This window comes from Amblyraja radiata, chromosome 10, assembly GCF_010909765.2.
Source record: "Amblyraja radiata isolate CabotCenter1 chromosome 10, sAmbRad1.1.pri, whole genome shotgun sequence".
NCBI lineage: Eukaryota > Metazoa > Chordata > Chondrichthyes > Rajiformes > Rajidae > Amblyraja > Amblyraja radiata.
Window position 1 is genome coordinate 40,450,794 of NC_045965.1, and position 22,854 is coordinate 40,473,647.

The window sequence follows — 22,854 nt, forward strand, 5'->3', positions numbered from 1 at the left end:
CTGGAATTATTTGGCTCATGACTGCTCAAAATGGAGCAGAAACATTAAGGGGGTCATTGTGAACTTTGAGTCAATGTAATGGGAGCATTCAGATGTGCAGTATAAATGTCAGAAGGTGTGCTTTCTAAATCACACCTTTCCTTTCCAATACTAGAACTGATTCCTTAAATCAGTTTTCGTATTTAATAATATAGATTATTTTCAAAGCAATTCCTTTCCAAATGGCTCTTATGTATTTTGCTCTGTGATCTTGCACCATTCTGCTGTTTTGCATTAGTCATTGTAGTTATTGCACTGGTGTTTTTCATTAGTGTATGTGTACTGTTAACTCTGAACTACACGTGAACAAGGAGTTTCATTGCACCCTGGTGTATATGACAATAAACTAATCATATCCTTTACTGTCCCTTTTTGCATCCTGTTTTTTGTTTTATTTCCTTCCTTTCTTTCTTTGCAAGGGTGGTTTGAGGTAACTTTAAAGATCCTATCAACACAAGTGGTGAATCGAGAATCGAGGGAATTCATTGCCACAGAAGACTGTGGAGGCCAAGTCAATGGATATTTTTTAAATGGAGATTGGCCGATTCTTGATTAATATGGGTGACAGGGGTTGTGGGGAGAAGGCAGGAGAACGGGTTTGAGAAGGAAAGATAGATCAGCCATGGCTGAATTGTGGAGTATACTTGATGGGCTGAATGGCCTAATTCTGCTCCTATAGCTTATACATAAGTGGCTGTTATGTAGTTTTAAGGAATATTTAAATTCACAATACCATCTGCCTTTTCCATTTCTATATGATTTGACATAGATACATCATGCAGGAAGGCTACAAATTGAAGCAGGGGGCACCTCGACCTCCAGCTGCTGTAACCAATGCTGTATCCTGGCGATCAGAAGGAATCAAATACCGAAAGAATGAAATTTTCATGGATATCATTGAGTCTATTAACTTCCTGGTTAGTATCAATTTTGAAGCTAATCTTTGATGCACACTGAGTTTTGTTACTTGTGCCTATCATTGCCCAGGTGGCAGCGCATCGTTCGATCAACCGAGAAGGTTGTTGGCTGCCACCATCTCCCCCCCCCCCCCCCTCCCCCCCATTGACAAACTGTACACTGGAAGCGAGCAGGTAAGATCATCTCTGACCCCTCTCACCCTGGTCACAAACTCTTTGAAGCACTTCCCTCTGGGAGGCAACTATGGACTGTCAAAGACGCCCACAGGCAGACATAAAAACAGCTTTTTTCCACGAGCAGTAGCTCTACTCAACAGCCAAAAGTCTGTAGCCTCCTTTTGCTCTGGTATTATAGTTTATTCTTCACATGTTTAGATTATAATGTTTTATTTTTAATTGTCTACTGCATATCGTGTTGTTATCCTTGCAAGCAAAGCACCAAGGCAAATTCCTTGTATGTATACATACTTGGCTCATAAAACATATTCAATTCAATGCAATCCACATTCTCTATGGCCTTCATGATTTTATAACCCCTATAAAATCACCTTTAAGATTCCTTTACTCCAGGAGAAATGGTCCCATCCTTCCCAATCTCACCTTATAATTCACACCCTCCCTCCCAACATGACATCCCAACACTTGTACTTAATCGCTGTCCCATGAAGGCAAGTGTGCCAATGTCACCTTCATCACCTTGTCTATCTGTGCTGTCACTTTCAGGGAACTATGTACTGGGACCCCAGCTCTCTTCATTCTACCACACTCCTCAAGGTCCTGCCATTTATTGTTGCAAGTCTCGCTCTGGTTTAACTTCCCTCTTCACATTTGTTGAGATATTCATTCTGCCAGTCACTTGCCCATATTCCTAATTGATCTATATTCTTTTCTAATATTGGACAACCTTCATCACTGTCTAGCACACCTATCTACCTCCATGTGTCTCGAGACTGCCAACACCTTCTCGTTCATAATAGCAATATGTTGCAGGCCATCACTGTTCTTTCTCCTGAATTCCCTAGCTTTCATCATCTTCTCCATTGTAAATACAAAGGAGAAGTATTCATTTAAGAACTCTTGTGGCTCCAAACATGGATGACCTCACTGATGGTATATGGACACATTTATCTGTTTTGTAGTAAATGCCTACTATTTTCTGTGTGCTTAAGCAAAGCAAGAATTTCATTGTCCTATACAGGGACACATGACAATAAACTCACTTGAACTTGAACTTGATCCTTAACGGGGCCTGGTCTCTCACTTTTAATATACTTGTGGAATTTCTTAGGGTTTTCCTTTAACATCTGCCAAGAATATCTCATGACCATTTTTGCCCTCCTTTCCTCCTTAAATGAGCTTCTACATCTTTTGCACTTTTCAAGGAAGATAGGTTGAATAAATATGGAAATAAGTTACAGAATACCAAATCAATATGCCTGCATTCAATTTTAAGAAACAAATTGAAGGAATTAGAAGCAGATATTAGAAGCAGATCCGTAGTCTTAATGGTGGGGCAGGTTTCTAGCATATTTCTAATGATCTAATTCGAAATATTATTCTATCCACATATCTCTAATGCCCAACCCTATTTGTAATGATCTAATGAAACCTGCATAATCATAAACTTGGTTTAAAACGCAGTAACAAAAGCAGTCAGTTGTGAGGAACAGATAGGCAAGAAAGGAGGAAGAAGGACAGAATATATATTGATCATTTTATGTAGTGTATGGTATAACACATAGGATTATTGGAGAAGATTAAAGGCTGGCAGTTATGGAAATGGTATCAACTTGGATGTAAAATGGACCAGAAAGAGAAAGAGCGAATCAGGAGGCGTTCAGGACAATTTCTTATACAGTATACGTTGCCCCAAAGAGTTCTAATTAAGGACTGTTTTAGTTCCCCAAAGAGTTCTAATTAAGCACTGTGCATCTATCATTTGATTTGGAGCCAGTGTGTTTCTCAAATTTGTGGTTGGTCCTTAAGATGGTTGTCACAATAAATGTTTCTGTGCTATAACATCCATGTAATTCTAGATCATAAATTAGGAAAGGTTGTTACCCTCCTGTCATTCCGTAAAGCTGTAGAGTTGGCGAATTGGTAGCTGTCATATTCTGCATGACAGTAAAAATATTCAGAATCAAAGCCACTGATTGTAAACCTTGTGAAGCACTTTTTCTTTCTAATACTATGAATTTTTGCAGGTAAACACTCGGGGCTCCGTGGTGAACAGTGAGATTATGGGACAGATTGTGATCAATTGCTGCCTGAGTGGGATGCCTGAAGTCAGCTTATGCTTTAATGACAATGCTCTTTTCAACCAGGATCAAAGTAAGTACATTTGCTCAGGAGGAAAATTGCTAGAACCCAAAGAATGATCTATTGAGCAGACCAGTTTCACATTGACCCTATTTATCTGAGCTTGATAAATTTATTACTTGATAAATTTATTAACAAGTACAAAAGGCCAGTGTACTATTTTTTTTTTAGCAGTTTATATATATATATATATATATATATATATATATATATATATATATATATATATAAGCATTTATTGTTACTTTTCCAAACACAAAAAGTGACTACAGATAGAAGCTCATTGTCATTCAGATCATTGTGCCTCTTGCTACTGTGAATGACTATTTGAATTAGATCCATTATCCTGCTTATTACCACTGCTCTACTGCTCTGCATCTATTTTCCTGCCCAATTATATATCTTTGTCCCTTTTAAAATTTATCGCTGCTCTGCTTTCAGCTTAGAACAGCTTGTACTGGAGCCTACCAGGGAGAAGGCAATTCTGGATTTAGTGTTCAAGAAGGAACTGCAGATGCTGGAAAATCGAAGGTACACAAAAATGCTGGAGAAACTCAGCGGGTGCAGCAGTATCTATGGAGCGAAGGAAATAGGTGACGTTTCGGGCCGAAACCCTGCAAGTTTCCCTATAATACGTCACCTATTTCCTTCGCTCCATAGATGCTGCTGCACCCGCTGAGTTTCTCCAACATTTTTGTGTACCTCTGGATTTAGTGTTGTGTAATGAACCCAATTTGATAAGGGAACTCGAGGTAAAGGAGCCATTAGGAGTTAGTTACCATAATATGATAAGTTTTGTTCTACAATTTGAGAGGGAGAAGAGAAAATCGGAAGTGTCAGTATTACAGTTGAACGAAGGGGACTATGGGAACCATGAGGGAGGAGCTGGCCGAAGTTGACTGGAAAGATACTCTAGCCGGGATGACAGTGGAACACCAATGGCAGGTATTTCTGGGAATAGTACAGAAGGTGCAGGATCAGTTCATTCCAAAGAGGAAGAAAGATTCCAAGGGGAGTAAGGGGTGACCGTGGTTGACAAAGGAAGTCAAGGACAGTATAAAAATAAAAGAGAAGTATTTAACAATTAAGCTGACATGCATTTAATTTATAGATTAAATGAGAAGAAAGAGTTGATCCTTATTAATATTTACTCTCTCATTCTAAAACAGCTATTGTTGTGGATTTTGAAGACATAAAATTCCATTCATGTGTTCGGCTATCTCGCTTTGAAAAGGAACGTGTCATCTCCTTCATACCACCAGATAAAGAGTTTGAATTGATGTCCTATCGAATTACCAATCAAGTGAGATATGACTGATTTTATTAACGTCTTACTGTCTATTATAATACTTGAAAGTTTCTCAGGAAACATCCAAGTGATGAACTGGGCATGTGAGGTATCACATGAATGAGTTTATAGTACATCATGCTGCTATGTGTCGGTCTCATCCTTGAATCATCCGTACATAGACCCAAAAAGCTGGAGTAATTAAGTGGGACAGGCAGCATCTCTGGAGAGAGGGAATGGGTGATGTTTCGGGTCGAGACCCTTCTTCAGACATGGTCACTCCTTGATCTACATTTTTTCAATAACATATGTTTAGTTTAGAGGTTCAGCATGGAAATGGGCCCTTCAACCCACTGAGACCATGCCAACCATCGATCACCCAAAGTTATCCATCACCTTATGTTATCCCATTTTGGCATCTACTCCCTACACACTAGGGGCAATATTACAGAGGCCAATTAACCTACAAACCCACACATCTGTTGGATATGGGAGGAAACCATCGCACCCGGAGGAAACCCATGTGGTCATGGGGAGAACGTGCAAACTCCATACAGACTGCAGCTGAGGTCTGGATCGATCCCGGTCTTTGGTAGCAGCTCTACCAGTTGCACCACTGTGCCACCATGACCTGTTGCCTGTCATCTTCTGGTGATAGCTGAAGATAAAACTGAAAATGATAGATTTCTGATTATAGAACACTGTTTGAAGAGCTTAGTCTTTTAGTAATTTACGGATTATAGCAGGATTCGCTTTTTTGTTGCAAAGTTAGATTTGAAGTCATGAAAGCCGTGAAAATAATGTTCTAGATTTTAATATACGAAACAAGCAAAATAGAGCATAGATTTCTTATAAATTGAGTTGTAAAATGATTGATGTGGCATTGATTACCTTGAGTACATGTCTTTCAGGTCAGACCTTATATAATAGTTGAAGCAACTGTACAGAAATACTCACACAGCAGACTGGAGATCTTAACAAAGGTAAGGAATGGAGTGGAGTAGGAAGCCAAGGATGATGTATATGAAATAGATTGGATGCTTTAGTTGGTCTTTTTTTTCAGTATGTCAGAATAATATAAAGGATCCTGTCTTATAAGAAATCTCATCAAACATATAATTCTTATAAAACAGTTTTGTTCCCTCTTTTTCCTAACCCCCCCAACCTCGCATGTCTTTGCATTATTCCCTGGTCATAAGAATTGTCAAGCATGTTGTTTCAATGTCTCAGCCAAGGTAAAAGCTAATGTCAACAAAATTGTTCTTTAATCTTTGACTTTGAAGCTCGATATGGTCATTTCAGTGGGAAACTTGCAGTTCCAGATCCTTCAAGTGTTTTACTTCCCGTAGTGAAGAGCCTGTTCCTGTACTGCACAGTTCTATGTTCCATCCTTCTGATACACGATTTTGGAGATATTTTCTGGCCTTGTGGCTAAAGGGATCAGGGGGTTTGGATAGAAGGCAGGTACAGGATACTGAGTTGGATGATCAGACATGATCATATTGAATGGCGGTGCAGGCTCGAAGGGCCAAATGGCCTACTCCTGCACCTATTTTCTATGTTTCAATGTTTCTATATTTCCCCTTTTCCAAACGCGGAAAAGAGTCGGTATCAAGGCATTGCAAGCCGTTGTCACCCGACTTATAGTGTCCTCATTGAGTAATTAGATGAAGTACAAAAAAAATAATCTTGTAATGTTTTCTTTTCCCTAGCTTGAGAAATTGACAGCTGTTATGTGCACTAAGCATTTTTATGCACCAACTGTGCACTATTAAATTTTAGAACCACAAAAATCTTGCATCACAGGAGGCTGTTTGCTTCATTATTTCCATGTTAGCTGATGGAGAGCTACCTAGCTCAACATATATTCCTGCAATTGGTTTATAACCATACAAATTACAGCTCGTCAAATGCATATCCAAGTTTTGTTTATACAGTATGTGTTGATGGTTCCTACAGTATCTCTGCCATTCTTTCCAACAGTAACCTCCAGACCCTACCACCTACTGTGATTTGTTTTTCTTCTCATCTGCCCTCTAATCCTATTTTTGTAACTCAAAATTTTATAGACCTCAATTAGAGCTCACTTTTGCTCTGCTCCAAAGAAAACATTGCCAGCTTCATCAATCTTTCCTCACAGCTAAAGTTTTTCAGCCTTGCAACATCCTTGTAAATCTCCTCTGCTCTCCCCACACTGCAAATAATTACAAAAAATAATTTAGTTCAGACTGCAGGTTTAAAGTGGTCAGCATCATTCGGGCAGTGAATTGTTTGATAAGCCTTCAAATTGTAAAAAAAATATAGAAAAAGATTTTCTCTGGTTCATTGTCTGTGATGTTGCAGGTTAAAGGACAATTCAAGGAGCGTCTTGTAGCTACAGATGTCGTCATTATTATCCCTGTCCCGAGTGATGCTTCATCGCCAAGATTCAGCGTTGTTAAAGGTTCTGTAGTGTGGGCGCCCGAAGACAGTGCTATCATCTGGTCCATAAATTCAATTAAAGTAAGTTACTGTAAAATATTTTTCAATCTAATTTCAGATGGGAATCTGGAATAATTGGAATACCACAAATGTATTTTATCACAGCAGGAAATCTTACTCTGTTATATTTGTGCTAGAATTTCTCCAAATATTGGCAACATTAAAGTTGTTTGTTCACTTCAGACCTTAGCTCTGTCAGAAATAATGAATCTGGATTGTACGCTATTAACTTTGACACCTCACTCGATTAACGACATGAGAAATCTCTTAGATGAGTATAAAATGAATATGCCTTTTTATGCTTTCGTATTCTAACTGCGCTTCTTGCTGTGGAATCTACTAGGTCTGAAGTTTGCATTGAGAAAATCGTTATATTTCTAACTTCTGATCTGTAAGAAGTATATCAGCTAGAACAAACCATGCCTATGGTAATAATTCAATATTAAATTGCACCATAAATTATTGGTTTTCATGACTGCCATTGCTAATTCAAAAGGAAAAACATTTTTAAAATCATTTTTAAAATGAAACCTATTTTCTTCTGAGTGTAATTATTGATATAAGCCTAACCGTTTCTACAGCCATCAATAATGTGGATTAGAATTCATTCACTGCTCCACCTGTTGCAAAAATCAATAAAACTGAAACTACAGATACCATTGATTAGCTGCTTGGTGTACTTCCTTCAGCAACTGATCCCCGATACTGTTTTCTATTGGCACAGCTCTTCTCTTTTCTATAGTACTCTGGACATACTGTAAAACAGATGGTGGTCAGATTCACATTAATGCCTGGCATTTTGAGCTATTAGCAGTTCCCAAAATCACCCTGACAATGTTACCTTCCCTACAAATAATGGGCCACCCCATATCATTGTATTCTAAACTGGAAGCCAGGTATCGGTGGAGGGGGGATGGAGCAAACCTGCATCCTGTCAACTGCTGTGCATCTTTTCTATCATTAAAGCTAGTTTGAGAATTTAATATGCAAGATGAAATATGTGGAAGTTTGAAACCGTTTTCTCTGGTTCCTACCTCAAACCTTGTTCCCTATTCAGCATTTCCATCCTTCTTCCAGGCCACTTATTGAAGCTGAGCCTTGTGATCGTCCATTCCACAATCTTGGTGTTATTTTTTAACTTATTATGAATTTGCGGAAACGTATCCATGAGATCACTTAACCTTTCTACATCCAACTTCATAACATCACTGATGTTTAACACTGTCGAGCTGATCTATCTGGAACGCTCATTCATGCCCCTGTTACATTCAGACTTGATAATCCAAAACTCCTTTCTTTCACCTAATACTGCGTACATCCAAAACATTACAATTGTCCTTTGTGCCAACACTTGTAACTCACCACCCATGCGCTTTGCAGGACTAAGCTGGATCCCATTAAATTATGATTTCAATTTAACATCCTGATCAATGTTTCAAATTCAGCTGTGGTCACACTTACTCTTTATCCTTTGTCAGCCCTAAAGCCATTGAGATCTTAGCACTCCTGATTCTGACACCTTGTTTTTTTCGATGATTTGAATCACTGGGAGCCATGCGTTGGCTGCCTTGGTTCAGTGTTCTGTAGTTCTCTCCATAAGCCTCTGCCTCATTCTTCACTTCTACTTTAAGATGTTTCTTAAAACCTCTCTATGAACCAAACCATTTACATGATGTGACATTTTATAGTGGTCTTGTTCGCTCATTTCGGGTATTTTGTGTGTTAATTTTGTTTTATAATTGTTATTCTTCAGCTAACAAATCTAAAATTAGCTGTTTTAAAGAGGTCATCCCCCAAAAGTTATTCATAATGTGAAAACGGAATGCAGCTTATTTGAAACCATGGAAATCATAACTTTTCATAAAATTAGCTTTGGTTCAATGAGTAAACTGAACAACCTTGTCCATGTCTATGAATATCATGGACTTTAATTAAAACTAGACCAAGTGGGACCCATCGGGTCCCTGTCACATGGGAGGTCTGGTCCCCCAACGCAATATTCCACCACTGATCCATAGCCAACTGTGCATGCTCGGCTTAAGTTAAAGTTAATAACTTTGCGTTTAATATTTCCATTACCTCACCATCCCTCTTCCTACCTCTATCCTCCTCCATTCCCTCTCATCCCCCAGCACTCCCTCCCCATCCCCCATCCCTGACCTCTCCCTTTCCCTCCCCTCAGTTACTCCCTCCATAACCCCTCTTCCCTCCCTACCCCCCTTGACTCATTGTGAGGTGGAAGCTGCTGTGTTTTTTAAAACAATTTTTTTAAATGTAAATGAGATCCCATTGTGATGTCATCCTGGGGTGGAAAACTGCTGAAGGGCAGTTTATTTAAATGAGAGCCCATTGTGATGTCGTAAGCTGCTAATGGCCCAGTGCAGATTGAAGAGATTTTTGTCAAAGTGTTTTTTGTAAAGTTTAAAATGTGTAAAATATGCCATCCATCTGAACAAAACTTGAGACAACACACCACAGGACAATGGTGAGTAAGGTGGCCCAGAAATTGTAACGCAATCGTACCACTTTGGTGTAATTTCAGGATCACATTCACAGAATCACAGACATAATAACAAACTATATGATGTAATATATTATATATACTAGACCACGTGGGACCCTGTCACACGGAGGCTTGTCCCCGACGCAATATTCCATCACTCGCCCATAGCCCTCAACTGCACAGGTCTGATGGGTTCCCATTGTGACGCCAGTGATCCCCGTTATGACACAAGACACAGCAACCCTCCCCAAGTGCGCCTCGCCATCCCACTTCCTACCCCTATCCTCCCCCATTCCCCCTCATCCCCAGCACTTCAACTCTCTCCCCTTCACCCTCCCTCTTCTTCCCCCTCTCCTTCTCCTCTCCCCCACTCCACGACATCTTTGTGAGGTGGAAGCTGCTGTGTTTTTTTAAAGTTTTTAGCAGGGAGGTTCTACTGCAGTTGTACAGGGTCTTGGTGAGACCACACCTGGAGTATTGCGTACCGTTTTGGTCTCCTAATCTGAGGAAAGACATTCTTGCCATAGAGGGAGTACAGAGAAGGTTCACCAGACTGATTCCTGGAATGGCAGGACTTGCATATGAAGAAAGACTGGATAGACTCGGCTTGTACTCGCTAGAATTTAGAAGACTGAGGGGGGATCTTATAGAAACTTACAAAATTCTTAAGGGGTTGGACAGGCTAGATGCAGGAAGATTATTCCCGATGTTGGGGAAGTCCAGAACAAGGGGTCACAGTTTAAGGATAAGAGGGAAGTCTATTAGGACCGAGATGAGAAAATCATTTTTTACACAGAGTGGTGAATCTTTGCCACAGAAGGTAGTTGAGGCCAGTTCATTGGCTATATTTAAGAGGGAGTTAGATGTGGCCCTTGTGGCTAAAGGGATCAGGGGGTATGGAGAGAAGGCAGGTACAGGATACTGAGTTGGATGATCAGCCCTGATCATATTGAATGGCGGTGCAGGCTCGAAGGGCCGAATGGCCTACTCCTGCACCTATTTTCTATGTTTCCAAAAATGTAAATGAGATCCCAATGTCATGTAATGGTGGAATGCTGCTGTTTATTATGTGAATGAGATCCCATTGTGATGTCATAGTATGGTCGAACACAGCTGATGGGCATTTTATGTAAATGAGATCCCATTGTGACATCATAAGCTGCTAACTGCCAGTGCAGGTGGAAGACATTTTTGTCAAAGTGGTTGTCAACGCAACCCGTTCTCCCAATACAATATTCCACAAATCAACCATAGCCCCCAAGTGTGCAGGTCGGCTCATTTTTAATGCAATATATTGACCATTCACCCATAGGCCCCACGGGAGGCCTGGTTCCCCAACGCAAAATTCCACCACTCACCCGATTCCCAAAGGCAACCAGTTCCCCAATGCAATATTCCACCACTCACGCATGGCCCCCAACTGTGCAGGTCGGTTCATTTTTTCACCCTCCCTCATTTTAAACTTTAAAAAAAATGCAATTGCACTAACACCTTTTTATTCTTTGATGTGATGTAGGTGCCACCGACAAGGCCATTAAACTTTGCTGTGGCTTTCCAAACACATATGTGCTGGCAGATTCTTTTCCTGAAGGACATTTGCTGTCAAGGACTCAATGTCCTGGAACAGCAACATTGTAGCTAGGTCATTATGACATAGCTGGTTCAGAATTTAAGAAATCCTTTTGTACATTTTTAAATGTCAATAACTTGTGAAATATACCATCAATCTGAATGAAACTTGACACAAAAGACCACAGGACAATGGTAAGGTGGTGCAAAAGGTTTACAGCTATCATGTAACTATGGACAAAAAGGCTTGAGGACGACCCCCCTCCTACTGACATAGGTTTCCCTCCTTCTGAAGCCCTCCCTCCGGGCTCAGAAGCACCATGGGTCCAGTGGAAGACGCTCAACCGCCTGAGAACAGGAACAGGGCGAATGGAGAGAAGAGAGACGCAGAGAGGACACAATGGATCAAGTAATGCAATTTGTGGAGCCCAGTCGCGAAAGATTCGATCAGACTTGTGAAAAGATGTACAAAGCCAGACAGGAAAGAATTTCAGAAGATTGCTATGGCAACGGCTATTGGATTTGCCATCATGGGATTCATTGGATTCTTTGTGAAGCTCATCCACATCCCAATTAATAACATTATTGTTGGTGGTTAGAACTGACTCGATGGTGTTGAGATAGAAAACGAAGATGGGAGGACAGCAAGGAACACTTTATATTTTGTGCTTCAGTCAATAAAACTTGTTTTGATTTGTACAATGAAGAAAAAAAAAAAAAACACAAAAAAAAAACAGGGCGATCAAAAGCTGCCATGGCCAGATGGGGCTATGAAACTGGCCAAACCACCTGTGAATGTGGAGAAGAGGACCATACAATGCAGCACTGCCTTGTCTGCCCCCTACTACCCAACCAGTGCAGCTCAAAGGATCTTGCAGTGTTCAATAAAAACACAAAGGACTGTGTAAAGGAATGGGAAACTGTCATATAGCCAACCAGCTTCAAAGACACGAAAAGAAGATGTACTGTTTTAGATAGGAAGATAGAGTTTTTAGTAATATATATATATATTATATTAAAAAAGACAGTGTGACCCGTTGGCTCCGACACACGGGAGGTCTGGTCGTCCCACAACGCAAACCGGAAGAGGACAAGATGAGAGTTTTAGTAATAGTATAGATAGATATAGAAGATAGAAATAGATATACTAGACCAAGTGGGACCCATTGGGTCCCTGTCACACGGGAGGCCTTGTCCCCGAATGCAACCCGTTCCCCCAATGCAATATTCCACCACTCACCCATAGCGCCCACGGGAGGTCTGGTCCGCCAACGCAACCCGTTCCCCAAAGCAATATTCCACCACTCACACATTCCCCCACACAATCAATCCTTCCCACGTGGGGGGGGGGGGGGGGGGGAGTGGGCGCTTCCTGGAGCTAATGAATGGACTCGATTTTTGGGTCGGCGTTCCTTTGAGCCAATCAATCCTTCCCACGTGGGGGGGGGGGGGGGGGGGGGCTGTCGGTGCTTCCCGGAACCAATGAATGGACTCGACTTTTGGGTGTGTGTCGGCGCTCCCTGGAGGCAATGAATCCTTCCCATGTCATGGTGGGAGTGGGGGGGGGGGGGGGGTAAAATCTCACTCCCCTTGAAGCTGCTGATCCCATTGTCTCTGTCACCTCCCTCCCTCACCTCTCCTCTTTCACACTCCCCCACTATAGACAATGTTTAAATACCATTTCTTCTCCTCCCATCCCCCACTTCGTCAACTCTTATTGCTTCTGTATTGGCAGCAGAGATCGCATTGTGATTTTTTTTTGGTTTTCGGAAACTTCAGGGCAGCGTGTGTAAATGCGATCCCATTGTGATTGGACGACTGTGAGATGCCATTGTGACATCATCACTGGAAGCTGCTAGAAAAATCTCTCTCATTCAGTTATTCTGCCCCAAGATGGCTTTTTAAAAAACTTTAAATATCAATAACTTGAGATATAACATCAAATGTGAAGAGCCTTGATACTAACGACCACAGGAAAAAAGCTGATTCTGCAAACATTTTGCACTATTGTGTACTGTTTGGCACAGTTCCTTGATGTCACAGTCAGACAAACAAGACAAGACTTTTAATAAGATGAAGATATAGATGAGCTAAACACACTGAGGTCTGTCCTAGATTTCCGTGTACTGCAATGGGTCACCTAGCCTTATTCTCCAGAGATGCTGCCTGACCCGCTGAGTTACTCCAGCATTTTTGTGTCTGTTACAGAAACATATTCTTCGGCCTCTGTATAATTCATACTGAGGATTTTTTTAAAAAGGGTATGCATTAGATTTTGTGGTAATTTCAAACCAAAAATCAAGTAGTGGATACAAAGATCTTACAAGTTGATGATTCCACTAGAGACCAATATCTCCCTTCAGTAACTTGAACACAAACAGTTTCATTGCTGTGGTGAAATAACAATGATATAATAAATAATTATGGGGAATAGCCATCTAACAATTAGGAGTTGTCTTTAATGAAAACTTTTTCCAGAACACGATATGGCTGATGATGCATTGTCATTGTTTAAGGGAGGGAAAGAATTTGCAATGAAGGCTCATCTGGGACTACCAAGTGTAGAGGCAGAGGAACCCGAAGCAAAACCTCCTATCAAAGTGAAGTTCAAAATCCAGTACCTTGCAGCATCAGGTTTGCAGGTACAGTTCATTCTTCCTTACTAAATAGTACATTTAGAGTCGTACTGCATGGAAACAGACCTTTCGCCCAATTCATCCATGCTGACCAAGATACCCCATCTAAGCGCGTCCAATTTGCCAGCTTATCCATACAATATCAGATAGACGACAAATTAAATTAATATTTTTATGCCATATTTCCCATTTCCAAAAATTAATAACATTGTACTGATGAATAATACCGCTAGACATGGAAGAGTTAGCTTAATTCTTGCAGTTAAATTGAATAGTCTTTATGCATGTAATGAAAGACCATATTCTCACATACATATGTCTTATGTCATATTATGTGATATCTTGCTGGCACCTATTCTGGTATAGATGGAATCAACCTCAGAACTATGACAGTGCTCTTTTTAACTAGGGCAAATGATCACATGGTGGTCAGATAAAGAGATTCAAAGACTCTCTGTCTTAAAACATCCCTGTAGACTGCCAACATTAACACGCACCACTGGGAACTACAAGCATTGTTTAGATATACAGTGCACAAACAAGGCCTTTGGCCCACCAAGTCCATGCTGGCCATCAATCGCCCATACACTAGTTCTATATCCTACACACGAGAGACACTTTAAAGAAGTCAATTAACCTACAAACCTTCTCATCTTTTGAATGTGGGAGAAACATTTTCTGAGGAAACCCACGCTGTCACAGGGAGAACGTGCAAATTCCACACACACAGCACCTGTAGTCAGGCTTGAACCCGGGGTTTCTGGTGCTGAGGCAGCAGCTCTACCTCTGCTCCACTGTGCCACCCATTGGATCATCCTTTTTTGCCGTACCAGAAAATGGTACTCGAGGAAGCCAGAATGGAGGAAGTGAACAGGAAAAGAGAATCTCAAAAGTCGGGAACTATGTATGTTACAGCATCCCTGCACTACTGCCACCTGTGTGGAAGGAACATTTCAGCCCAGATTGGTCTAATCTGCCATCTCTGTACACATCACAATACCATAGGTGTGATATTGAGAATGAGTGATTAACAACAACTAAAATGCAATGTTTCTCCATTTCAAAACCAATTATTTCAAGTGACGTGAACAAATCTTTGGTTTTGAAATTCTGATCTAATAATAAGAAACCTCGAGTTTAAAATTCAGACTGTCTGCATTTTAAATAGAGAATATAGACAGTGATAAATCCCAAATCAATTCAAAACAGCACATAAACAGGCCCATTGCTCCATAATGTCTGTGTCGACCTTGATGCCAATTTAAACTAATTCCTTTGTTTGTATGTCATCTCTCTACCTCCATCCCATGCCTGTCTAAATACCTTACATTTTGCTATAATTGCTGCCTCCACCACCTTCCCTGGCAGTGTGTTTCAGAGCACCTACACTCTGTTTTTAAAAACTTGTCTCGCTCATTTCCTTAAACCATTCTCTTTTCAGATTATCTATGCCCTCTACGACATTGGCACCCTGAGGAAAAGAGTTTGGTTATCTGCTTTATCTAATCCTCTCAAAATTTGATATATCTATCGTTACCCCTCATGTTCCAGAGAAACCAATCATTTTTGTCCACATTATAGTTAATCCTCCTTAATCCAGGCAACATCCTGGTTGAACCTCTTCTGCAGCTTCCCAACGGTCTCCACATCCTTCCTGTAATGAGGTGACCAGAACTGCACTCAATACTCCTGATGTGGCTTTACTTTACCAAAGTTTTATACAGCTGCAACATGACTTTCCAATGTCCATACTCAATGCCAATTGATAGAGACAAATATGCCATATGCCTTCCTTACCACCCTACCCAGTTTTTGTCAGAATCCAAATGACAGATAAAATGAAATTATTAATCATTCTCTTTCCCTATTGCTTTTGCATATTTGTCATCTCCACCCACCTGTTCTCTTGTTTTAATTCTCTCTTGATAATCATGGGGATGTAATACCACATCCCCATGCAGTAACCTCCTGCGTGAAATAAACTGAGTTAATCTTGCCCTGTTAGAATAAATATTTTCACAAACTAGCAATTTCCTTCAACAAGTCCTAAATAATTGTTGATCTAAGAAAATAAAGAAGTCCTATGGGTTAAGTACCATTAATAAATTCATCATGTTTCATATTGGATGCATTATAACAAATTCTAGGCAGCCACATACATGATTTTTCTCTACAACCACCGTCCAATACAAATATAATTTTCTTCAGTGAAATATTACAAATTACACCACAAACATCTCAATATTGTAATTTAATTCTTATAGATCAAATACGTGCGAATAGTTGAAAAAGGGACCTATGAAGCGATTTCCTGGGTTCGAAGCTTAACACAAAGTGGAGGTAATTTTTATTGAAAAATGTAAAGCATGATTTCATAACACATATTTTCTGGTGTTCAGTGATGCACAACATGAAATACTGATGCATGTGGGGATCTGCCAATTTAATTGTGCTACTGAGGGGTACCAAACTAAAAATTTCAACATAAATTGAGTTAACCTGCCTTACGATCTAACCTAATGCAAGTGATCCTAATTTACAATCTTATCTAATTGGCCAGATATTTTTTTTAATTTTTTTTTTATTATAAGTACGGTAAGTTACAATAATACACAACACATATGTCTTAATACATTTTTTGTACCGCTTCATTTTTTGAGCTTTAAAAAAAAGGGGATAGAAGTAAAGGAAGTAAGGAAAGTGCGCAAGAGTCATGAAGGAGAGTGTTGAGAAAAGAAACCCCCTTAGAAAAGAAGTTAGAGAAGGAAGTAAGAAAGAAAGTAGACCCTAGAAAAGAAGGAAAAAGAAAGGAGAAACAATCGCTCTATTATAACATTAAACTCCGCAGAAAGGGGACTACCAACCAAGTCTGTTTTTGTTGGGGTTTTTTACCCCCCGTTGCCAGATCCTGGCACCTTTTATTTATTTATTTATTTATTTATTTTTAAAATTACTATTGCACCTTATGCTTGTAATAGTTCCAAAAACGTAGACCACGTCTTTTGGAAGTGGTATTGGCCAGATATTTATGCAGGCTGTCACTGTAATTTTTTTATTTCTGTGAATTGTTTGAAAGATAGAAATAAATCCACAAACCCAACTTCAGAACCTGAGGAGAGACACGTTTGGAATCACTGGCATTTATCTGGTTTAATGCTGATGGTTATGGGCCTGTCCCACTTCGGCGACTACAGGGGACTGCCGCAAAATTTTCAACACGTTGAAAAATGTTCGGCAACAGTGGTGACAATTTTTGATGTTGTAGGTTGACGTATGTTGTCGCCAGGTGTTGTAGGTGAATTCCATTAAAACTAGTCCCTAGCAGTCGCCTAAAGAGTCGCCTAAGTGGGACTGGCCCTTTAAGTGTGAATATCTCCAGACAATTTTGGAAGGACGAACCTATCGGTTCACTTGACTGCCTTATTCCACATGGGGCATGATTAACATCGCTTGTAGCATACTTTGGGATGACCACGGCTACATAAGTAGAACTATATAATAACAAATCTGTAATTTCTCCCTAGATTTTCAAATTCGCATTTAAAGTATTGTCAAGTTTATATAGAAGACCAGGAGGATTCCAAGTATGGACGTCATTCAAAAGAAGTTTACTGTTCTCTGAAACTGAAACTAAAAACCTTGGTACATGATTCATTTTGGGATAAAGTTAGGATCAGTAAGGGTATTTAAAAAAAAGTTCAAATTTTAACTTGGATATCTGTTTATTTTACTTTTCTTTTGTATATTGTGCAGAAAAGTTATTAACCACTACTGTAACTAGTTCTGACGTTACATCTGTCTTTTATGCCATCAGGTTGTGAATACAGCCTCAGATACCATTACTTTGTCAGTGTGAAAATACTCATTCATTAAACATATATGCATACGAAGACCCATCACTAACTGACTTTTTAAAATATATAATGCTAGCTGGCTTGGCACTTTGTTGCTTCCAATTCTCCCATTAATAATTGTGGTGTTCTGAATTGTGCTTTATGTTTTCTGGGAATATTAAAAAGGCAACAGTGGGAGAAGCAGCAAGGGCACTTTTTTTTGCAGTAGACCTTGTTTGGATCTTGCTGTAGCGATGTAAGGTAGTGGCTTATCATCTTAAGTGAAGTTGGGGATGGGGTATATTTGTAACAGCAATGTGTAATTAAAAGGTGCAGCTCAGAAAGAGAGTGCAATTTAGTACAAATTTGTTGGCAAAACTGCACTACCTTCAAAATATACACACAAAACAGTTCACAGATCATTGTGAAAGTAATGTGCTGAAACTATAAGAATTTATGGGATGGCACAGTTGGTGGGAAAATTGGATCATCCACAGGACTGATGCATGGGAGTGCAATTCCCAGTTCCACATCTGGTAAACAAATTCAATTGCACATACTATCTGGCCTGATCATAATCAGGTAAGTTTTAAGCTTTTGTTATGGGGAGCAACTACCATATCTACCTGGTGTTCAATTCATGTATTCCTGTCACAGAATGCAAAACTTGCAATCTCCCTCTTGAATTTTGGGATGGGGGAAGTTTAAGTTTCCTCCTACTGTAGTTGCTGCTCTTTTGCATCCAGTCTACAGCTGCTGTTTGGCAGATTTTATGCTCCCTTCTATTCTAACACATGCAAGTTTCAGGTACACTGGCCAGGAAAACTAAACCTGCAGTTAATCCTTGATGGTCACATTTACAATCATCAGACAGTTATTATTGGAAGAAAACTGGTTGTAGCCAAAAAGGACATATTGTTTTCTAATCTTTACCACCATTGAGGCACTGAGAAACACTGTGTTTGAACTCCAGGAGGAAGGGGAAAGTCAGCACAAAGATGTGGCGCATTTGATCCAAAATTCTCTACACTAGAGGATTTGAGGCTAGATCATTGGACAGATTCAAATGGGTAGATACATTTTCAAAAGATCAAGGAATTGGTGCAGAATGGCTGAGCTTTGGGGTAGATCAGCCTTGAACATTGTAAATGGCAGAGCAGGCTCTAGGGGCCAGGTGGACTATCTTGCTCCTATTCTAACAATAGCAGGGACAATAGTCATGCACAAGGGTGAAGTAAAGATATCAAATGGAAATTAATTAGTATGGGAGGGGATTAAATGGAACAAAATAATCAGGGGGTAAGGTGGGGTGCTGGATAGTCTCTCTGCTGTAGATGTTTGTAAATAGCAAGACCTCCTGTAGCCCAAGACCCCAGTGGTAATCTTTAAATTTTCTCCAAACTGTTATGCTTTTTGAACAGTGGAATAAGGTCTTCTGCGAAACAAAGCGGAAACAATGCTGAGGGGTTTAAGAATCTGTGATGAGTTGAAACTCGTACACTCCTAAGTAAATACTTTTCTTTAAACTTTTTTTCCTATCCTATACCACCTACAGTTTGAAAATGCAACCTTCGGCTCCAAGTGGAACCATTTCCCACTGTTTTCTGCTCATCACCTTTGGCTGGCACCCAGAAGTGAGGACAACTTGTTTCAACTCTAGTTCTGTGGAGCCTAAGGTGACTGATGGGAACCATGCTCTCTTCCATTGATGGTGGATGGGAGGGGGGAGTTTGTGAGGTGAGGCACTCCTTTCGCTGTTTACACTGGGCTTCCGCGTGAGCCTGGTGCATGGACTTGAGGTTCTCAATACAATTGCTCCTCTTGAATGATCATGGGCCAGGAAGAAACATGTTTTTTTATTTCTAAGGATGCTCTGAACATATTGAATTCTCTCTGTTCATCTAATTATTTTCATCCATGAATGAAATGCGTGTCAGGTATATGGTGATATCAACAATGTGAACTGCCCTGAAGCTGCCAACTGAGTGCATGCATCATGGAACCTAATGCAGAGGTTATTGATGTAGGAGGGGACCTGGTCCTGGGTTTTATCTTTCCAGTGAATTTGGAGGATCATGCAGATATGGCATTAGTGGTATCTTTCTGATGCTGCAGGGTGCCTGCTGTATGTAGGTAGCCCAACTGTCAGTGGTATATAGGGGTACAAGGATCACTCTTGCCCTGTAGCCACACAAGCTAGGTTTGAGGCCTTGCTCTTTACGTACTATTTTCCTCTCAATCAACAAAGGCAATGGTGGTACATTAAAGGCAATGGCAAATTTGACCAAAGGATACTGCTAACAGGTAGCTACCAAGCAATGGTCCATTTTTTTCAGGAGGAAATTAGCTTAACCCTTTATTGCCAGAAAGCAATATTTTATGCCAGGAGAAGGCTTGTGAAGAACCTTTGTTTACAGCTGTTGTCCAAGGTTCAAGCTCTTGTGTGCATTTGGTAAGTTGAAAGGAGCTACAGGTCAAAGCTGTTCCCTTCAAAAGCCATGTTTTAATAATTATGAATGTTTAGCCAATTTGGTCCAACAGACAAAAAAAAAGTATGTGCACTATTATGGTAGATGTTTTTACAAGTTAGGCCAAATATGTAAAATGTTGCAACTTCAGATCTAGATCCCAAAAGTGAAATACAATAGTTCCTGATGAAGGTTCAGTTGAAGCTATCTAGAGAGATGATGCTAGGAGGACATTTACAGTGGCTACTCTTAAAATGATAAGGCAGATAGCAAACTACTGGTTCTCCTCACTTAAGAATCATTAGAAGGTAGTTTATAAATACAATTTAAACTTGCATGTTAAATATTTTTTAATTATGGATCCCATTTGTAATGACTTTACTCCAACTGAACAAGATTCATAAGTGCAATGTAAATTACATAAGATGAAATTTCTTAGCTCCAGAAGCAAATACTGTTAAATGATCACATGGAATGGGCATGGTTAATTTATAATAAAAACCAGTTGTCTTCCTTTTCAATTTTTAAAGACAATACAAATAAGTCTCTTCATGTTTTTTTCTATACAAAAGATTCAAAGAAATTCTAGATCCAATCCCACATTCCCACTTCCATGCAAGCGTTAACAGAGCAAAATGTCAGCCTTAGTCCAATAAATAGTTTCTGTACACATTGTACAAATAGATACATATAAAGTGAACTCTCTCCCTTAACACAAAACTAATTTTGGTTTTTTTTTCATCCACCTGTGTTGAGTTGAGTTATTAATGTCCCAACTTTCTCCTGTCCAATCAGCCTCAATCTCATCAAATGAAAGAGCGTTGACCACTTGAACAAAAACAGTGAAGAGGGGGTTATGTTAGCTCTGATGAACTTTACTGCTGCTTATGTTTGGGAATGACGGAATCCGCTTTAGCAGTGTTCTTTGGGACAGTTTTATCGTATCCTTGTAAAAAGGTTAAGAACAGATTTTGATTCCTAAAAAAAGAAATTAAACAATTAACAGTGCTAGCAGGAAGCCCCATTTATGTATGCAAAAAGTTACCAGATTTAACACATTAGGAAGACATAATCATAGACCGTTTAGCTTATTTGAATTGCTGCCTTTTAACTATTAAAAAAAATCTAACAGCACAAATATTAAACTGTTAACTTTAATTTGCTCCCAAAAACTTGCATTGTTAGCATGAAAAATATTCAATTCAAAGAAGAATAAATTATTGGTTTGGAGCAATGGAAATTTCCTTGGGAATAATTAGTCCAAGCAATGGGTTTAATGGACGAAACTAAGGGGGAAATTTGAGGAAATTCTACTATTTAAGAGTATAGAATTCCAAAAGCATGATCACCGGTTAAGGGAGTAGTGGTTGTATGGTGTGGAGTTGTTGTGGAGTTGTAAAGGGCAGCACATGAGGGGATATCATCAACTTAAGCCCAGGTTGGAGAGGCCCAGGAAGTGTTGAAAGTAATTCTGAAATTGTAAGAAAATGATTTATGCTGTCAGCTCAAATGGTGGTAGCAAAGCAGTCAACAGTTTAGTGGGAATGTAGTGACAGAGGGGGAGGAAGTAAATCCTTCAGGAAGAATGAGGGGGCAAATGAATGGGGCTGGGCTGAGTAGATGGAGTCCTTGCACTGCCTATGTTTTGCTCTTAGTATGGAAAGTGGAAGGAGAGAATATTAAGTGGCCATAGCTAGTGAATAAAGGAAGGCAAGGCTATCTTTGCATATCGCAGGATGCATCTTGAGTAATTTTGTCGGTCAGGACAAGTGCAGGCAATGCTTAAGGTCTGGGTGATAAACAGCTACATAATTGTGTTTGGAACTACAGGGAGAACACCAACATCACTAACAGATCAGGGCCACAAAGGGAAAGCTTGGAAGTATATTTGTCCAAATGATCTTTCTGTTATCACACTGTATCTGTGAAGGTTCAGTAGCCTCCTGTGTATGGTCCTTGTATTGCAAATGTTTGTGGTTCCATGAAGTTGTTCCAGTTCCAGTTTTATTTGTCACTTTAAAAATAACCCAAGGCTTTCACAGGAGTGTTAATAAACAATAGTGATGCTTGGCTCCATAGTGATAGTAAGGCAGTTTACTTGTAGCATGTGCTGCTCTGCACAGGGCCTTGTGGATGAGAATCAAAATGGGTGAGAGAGATGAATTAGAGTTTGGAGGGGGTAGGAAATCACTGTTTCAACAAAATTCAAGGTTTTGTTGCGAGCTGATTGTAGGATTTTATTGTGTGCACTTTTCTAACCTATTTCCCCCATTAATTAACTAGACTTTCAGAAATTGCTCCATTTCTTGTGAAGTAATGTGGGACATGGAGGCTGAAAAAGGTACAACTATAGAGATTTATATTTAATCTTAAAGCAGGATGTCACAACTACACTGGATTTGAAATGAGGGACAGCTTATGCCTCCCCAGTTTTAAGATCTTTTTAATGACTTAATCCCAAATCAGACTGGTGATTACTATTCTGCTGTATGTAATAACACAAACAAGTGCAATTCAATGTTAGAATCAAACTGATGCAAAAAAGAGACAACAGTTCAAGCATTTTGAAATGTTGTAAAAGGAACAAAAAGTATATTTTCCACAACTGATTACCAAAGCTTTTCCCTCAAAAATAAATCATTGTTTTCCAGCAAATAGTGTAAAAACACTTGGTACCTTTGTAGAGCGGGTTTTACTGAAAACGTTCCAAAACCGTAAAGTTTCATCTCCTGCGCCTGTCACAATAGCCTCTCCATCTGGTGATATAGCCTAAAGATCAATGAAAGGTGAAATCATTCTAA

The 22,854-nt window shown here is 39.7% G+C and overlaps 3 protein-coding genes across 8 annotated transcripts in view; 2 read left to right on the forward strand and 1 right to left on the reverse strand.

Annotated features, from left to right (window-relative positions):
- The window catches only part of LOC116977835 (AP-1 complex subunit mu-1-like), a 29,945-nt gene extending 12,301 nt beyond the window's left edge, over nucleotides 1-17,644 (forward strand). For 2 of the 3 annotated variants that reach the window (XM_033028642.1, XM_033028644.1), the window contains 8 exons: nucleotides 809-956; nucleotides 3,161-3,287; nucleotides 4,445-4,578; nucleotides 5,475-5,546; nucleotides 6,907-7,065; nucleotides 13,633-13,758; nucleotides 16,017-16,092; nucleotides 17,277-17,644. In XM_033028642.1, the coding sequence (XP_032884533.1) occupies nucleotides 809-956; nucleotides 3,161-3,287; nucleotides 4,445-4,578; nucleotides 5,475-5,546; nucleotides 6,907-7,065; nucleotides 13,633-13,758; nucleotides 16,017-16,092; nucleotides 17,277-17,296 (862 nt within the window). In that variant the 3' untranslated portion in view covers nucleotides 17,297-17,644. The remainder of the gene's footprint in view (nucleotides 1-808; nucleotides 957-3,160; nucleotides 3,288-4,444; nucleotides 4,579-5,474; nucleotides 5,547-6,906; nucleotides 7,066-13,632; nucleotides 13,759-16,016; nucleotides 16,093-17,276) is intronic. The other variant, XM_033028643.1, reaches the window with a different exon arrangement.
- LOC116977836 (protein transport protein Sec61 subunit gamma-like) lies at nucleotides 11,484-11,822 on the forward strand. The gene is given in 2 exon segments (XM_033028645.1): nucleotides 11,484-11,551; nucleotides 11,553-11,822. Coding segments are annotated over 2 exon segments (198 nt in total). The 5' UTR covers nucleotides 11,484-11,516; the 3' UTR covers nucleotides 11,716-11,822.
- A 2,741-nt stretch (nucleotides 17,645-20,385) lies between the features above and the next one.
- Nucleotides 20,386-22,854, reverse strand: part of LOC116977834 (fizzy-related protein homolog) — a 41,565-nt gene continuing 39,096 nt past the window's right edge. For all 4 annotated transcript variants that reach the window (XM_033028641.1, XM_033028638.1, XM_033028640.1 and 1 more), the window contains 2 exons: nucleotides 22,730-22,822; nucleotides 20,386-21,031 (listed from right to left, as the gene is read on the reverse strand). In XM_033028641.1, coding sequence (XP_032884532.1) covers nucleotides 20,990-21,031; nucleotides 22,730-22,822 — 135 coding nt within the window. In that variant the 3' untranslated portion in view covers nucleotides 20,386-20,989. The remainder of the gene's footprint in view (nucleotides 21,032-22,729; nucleotides 22,823-22,854) is intronic.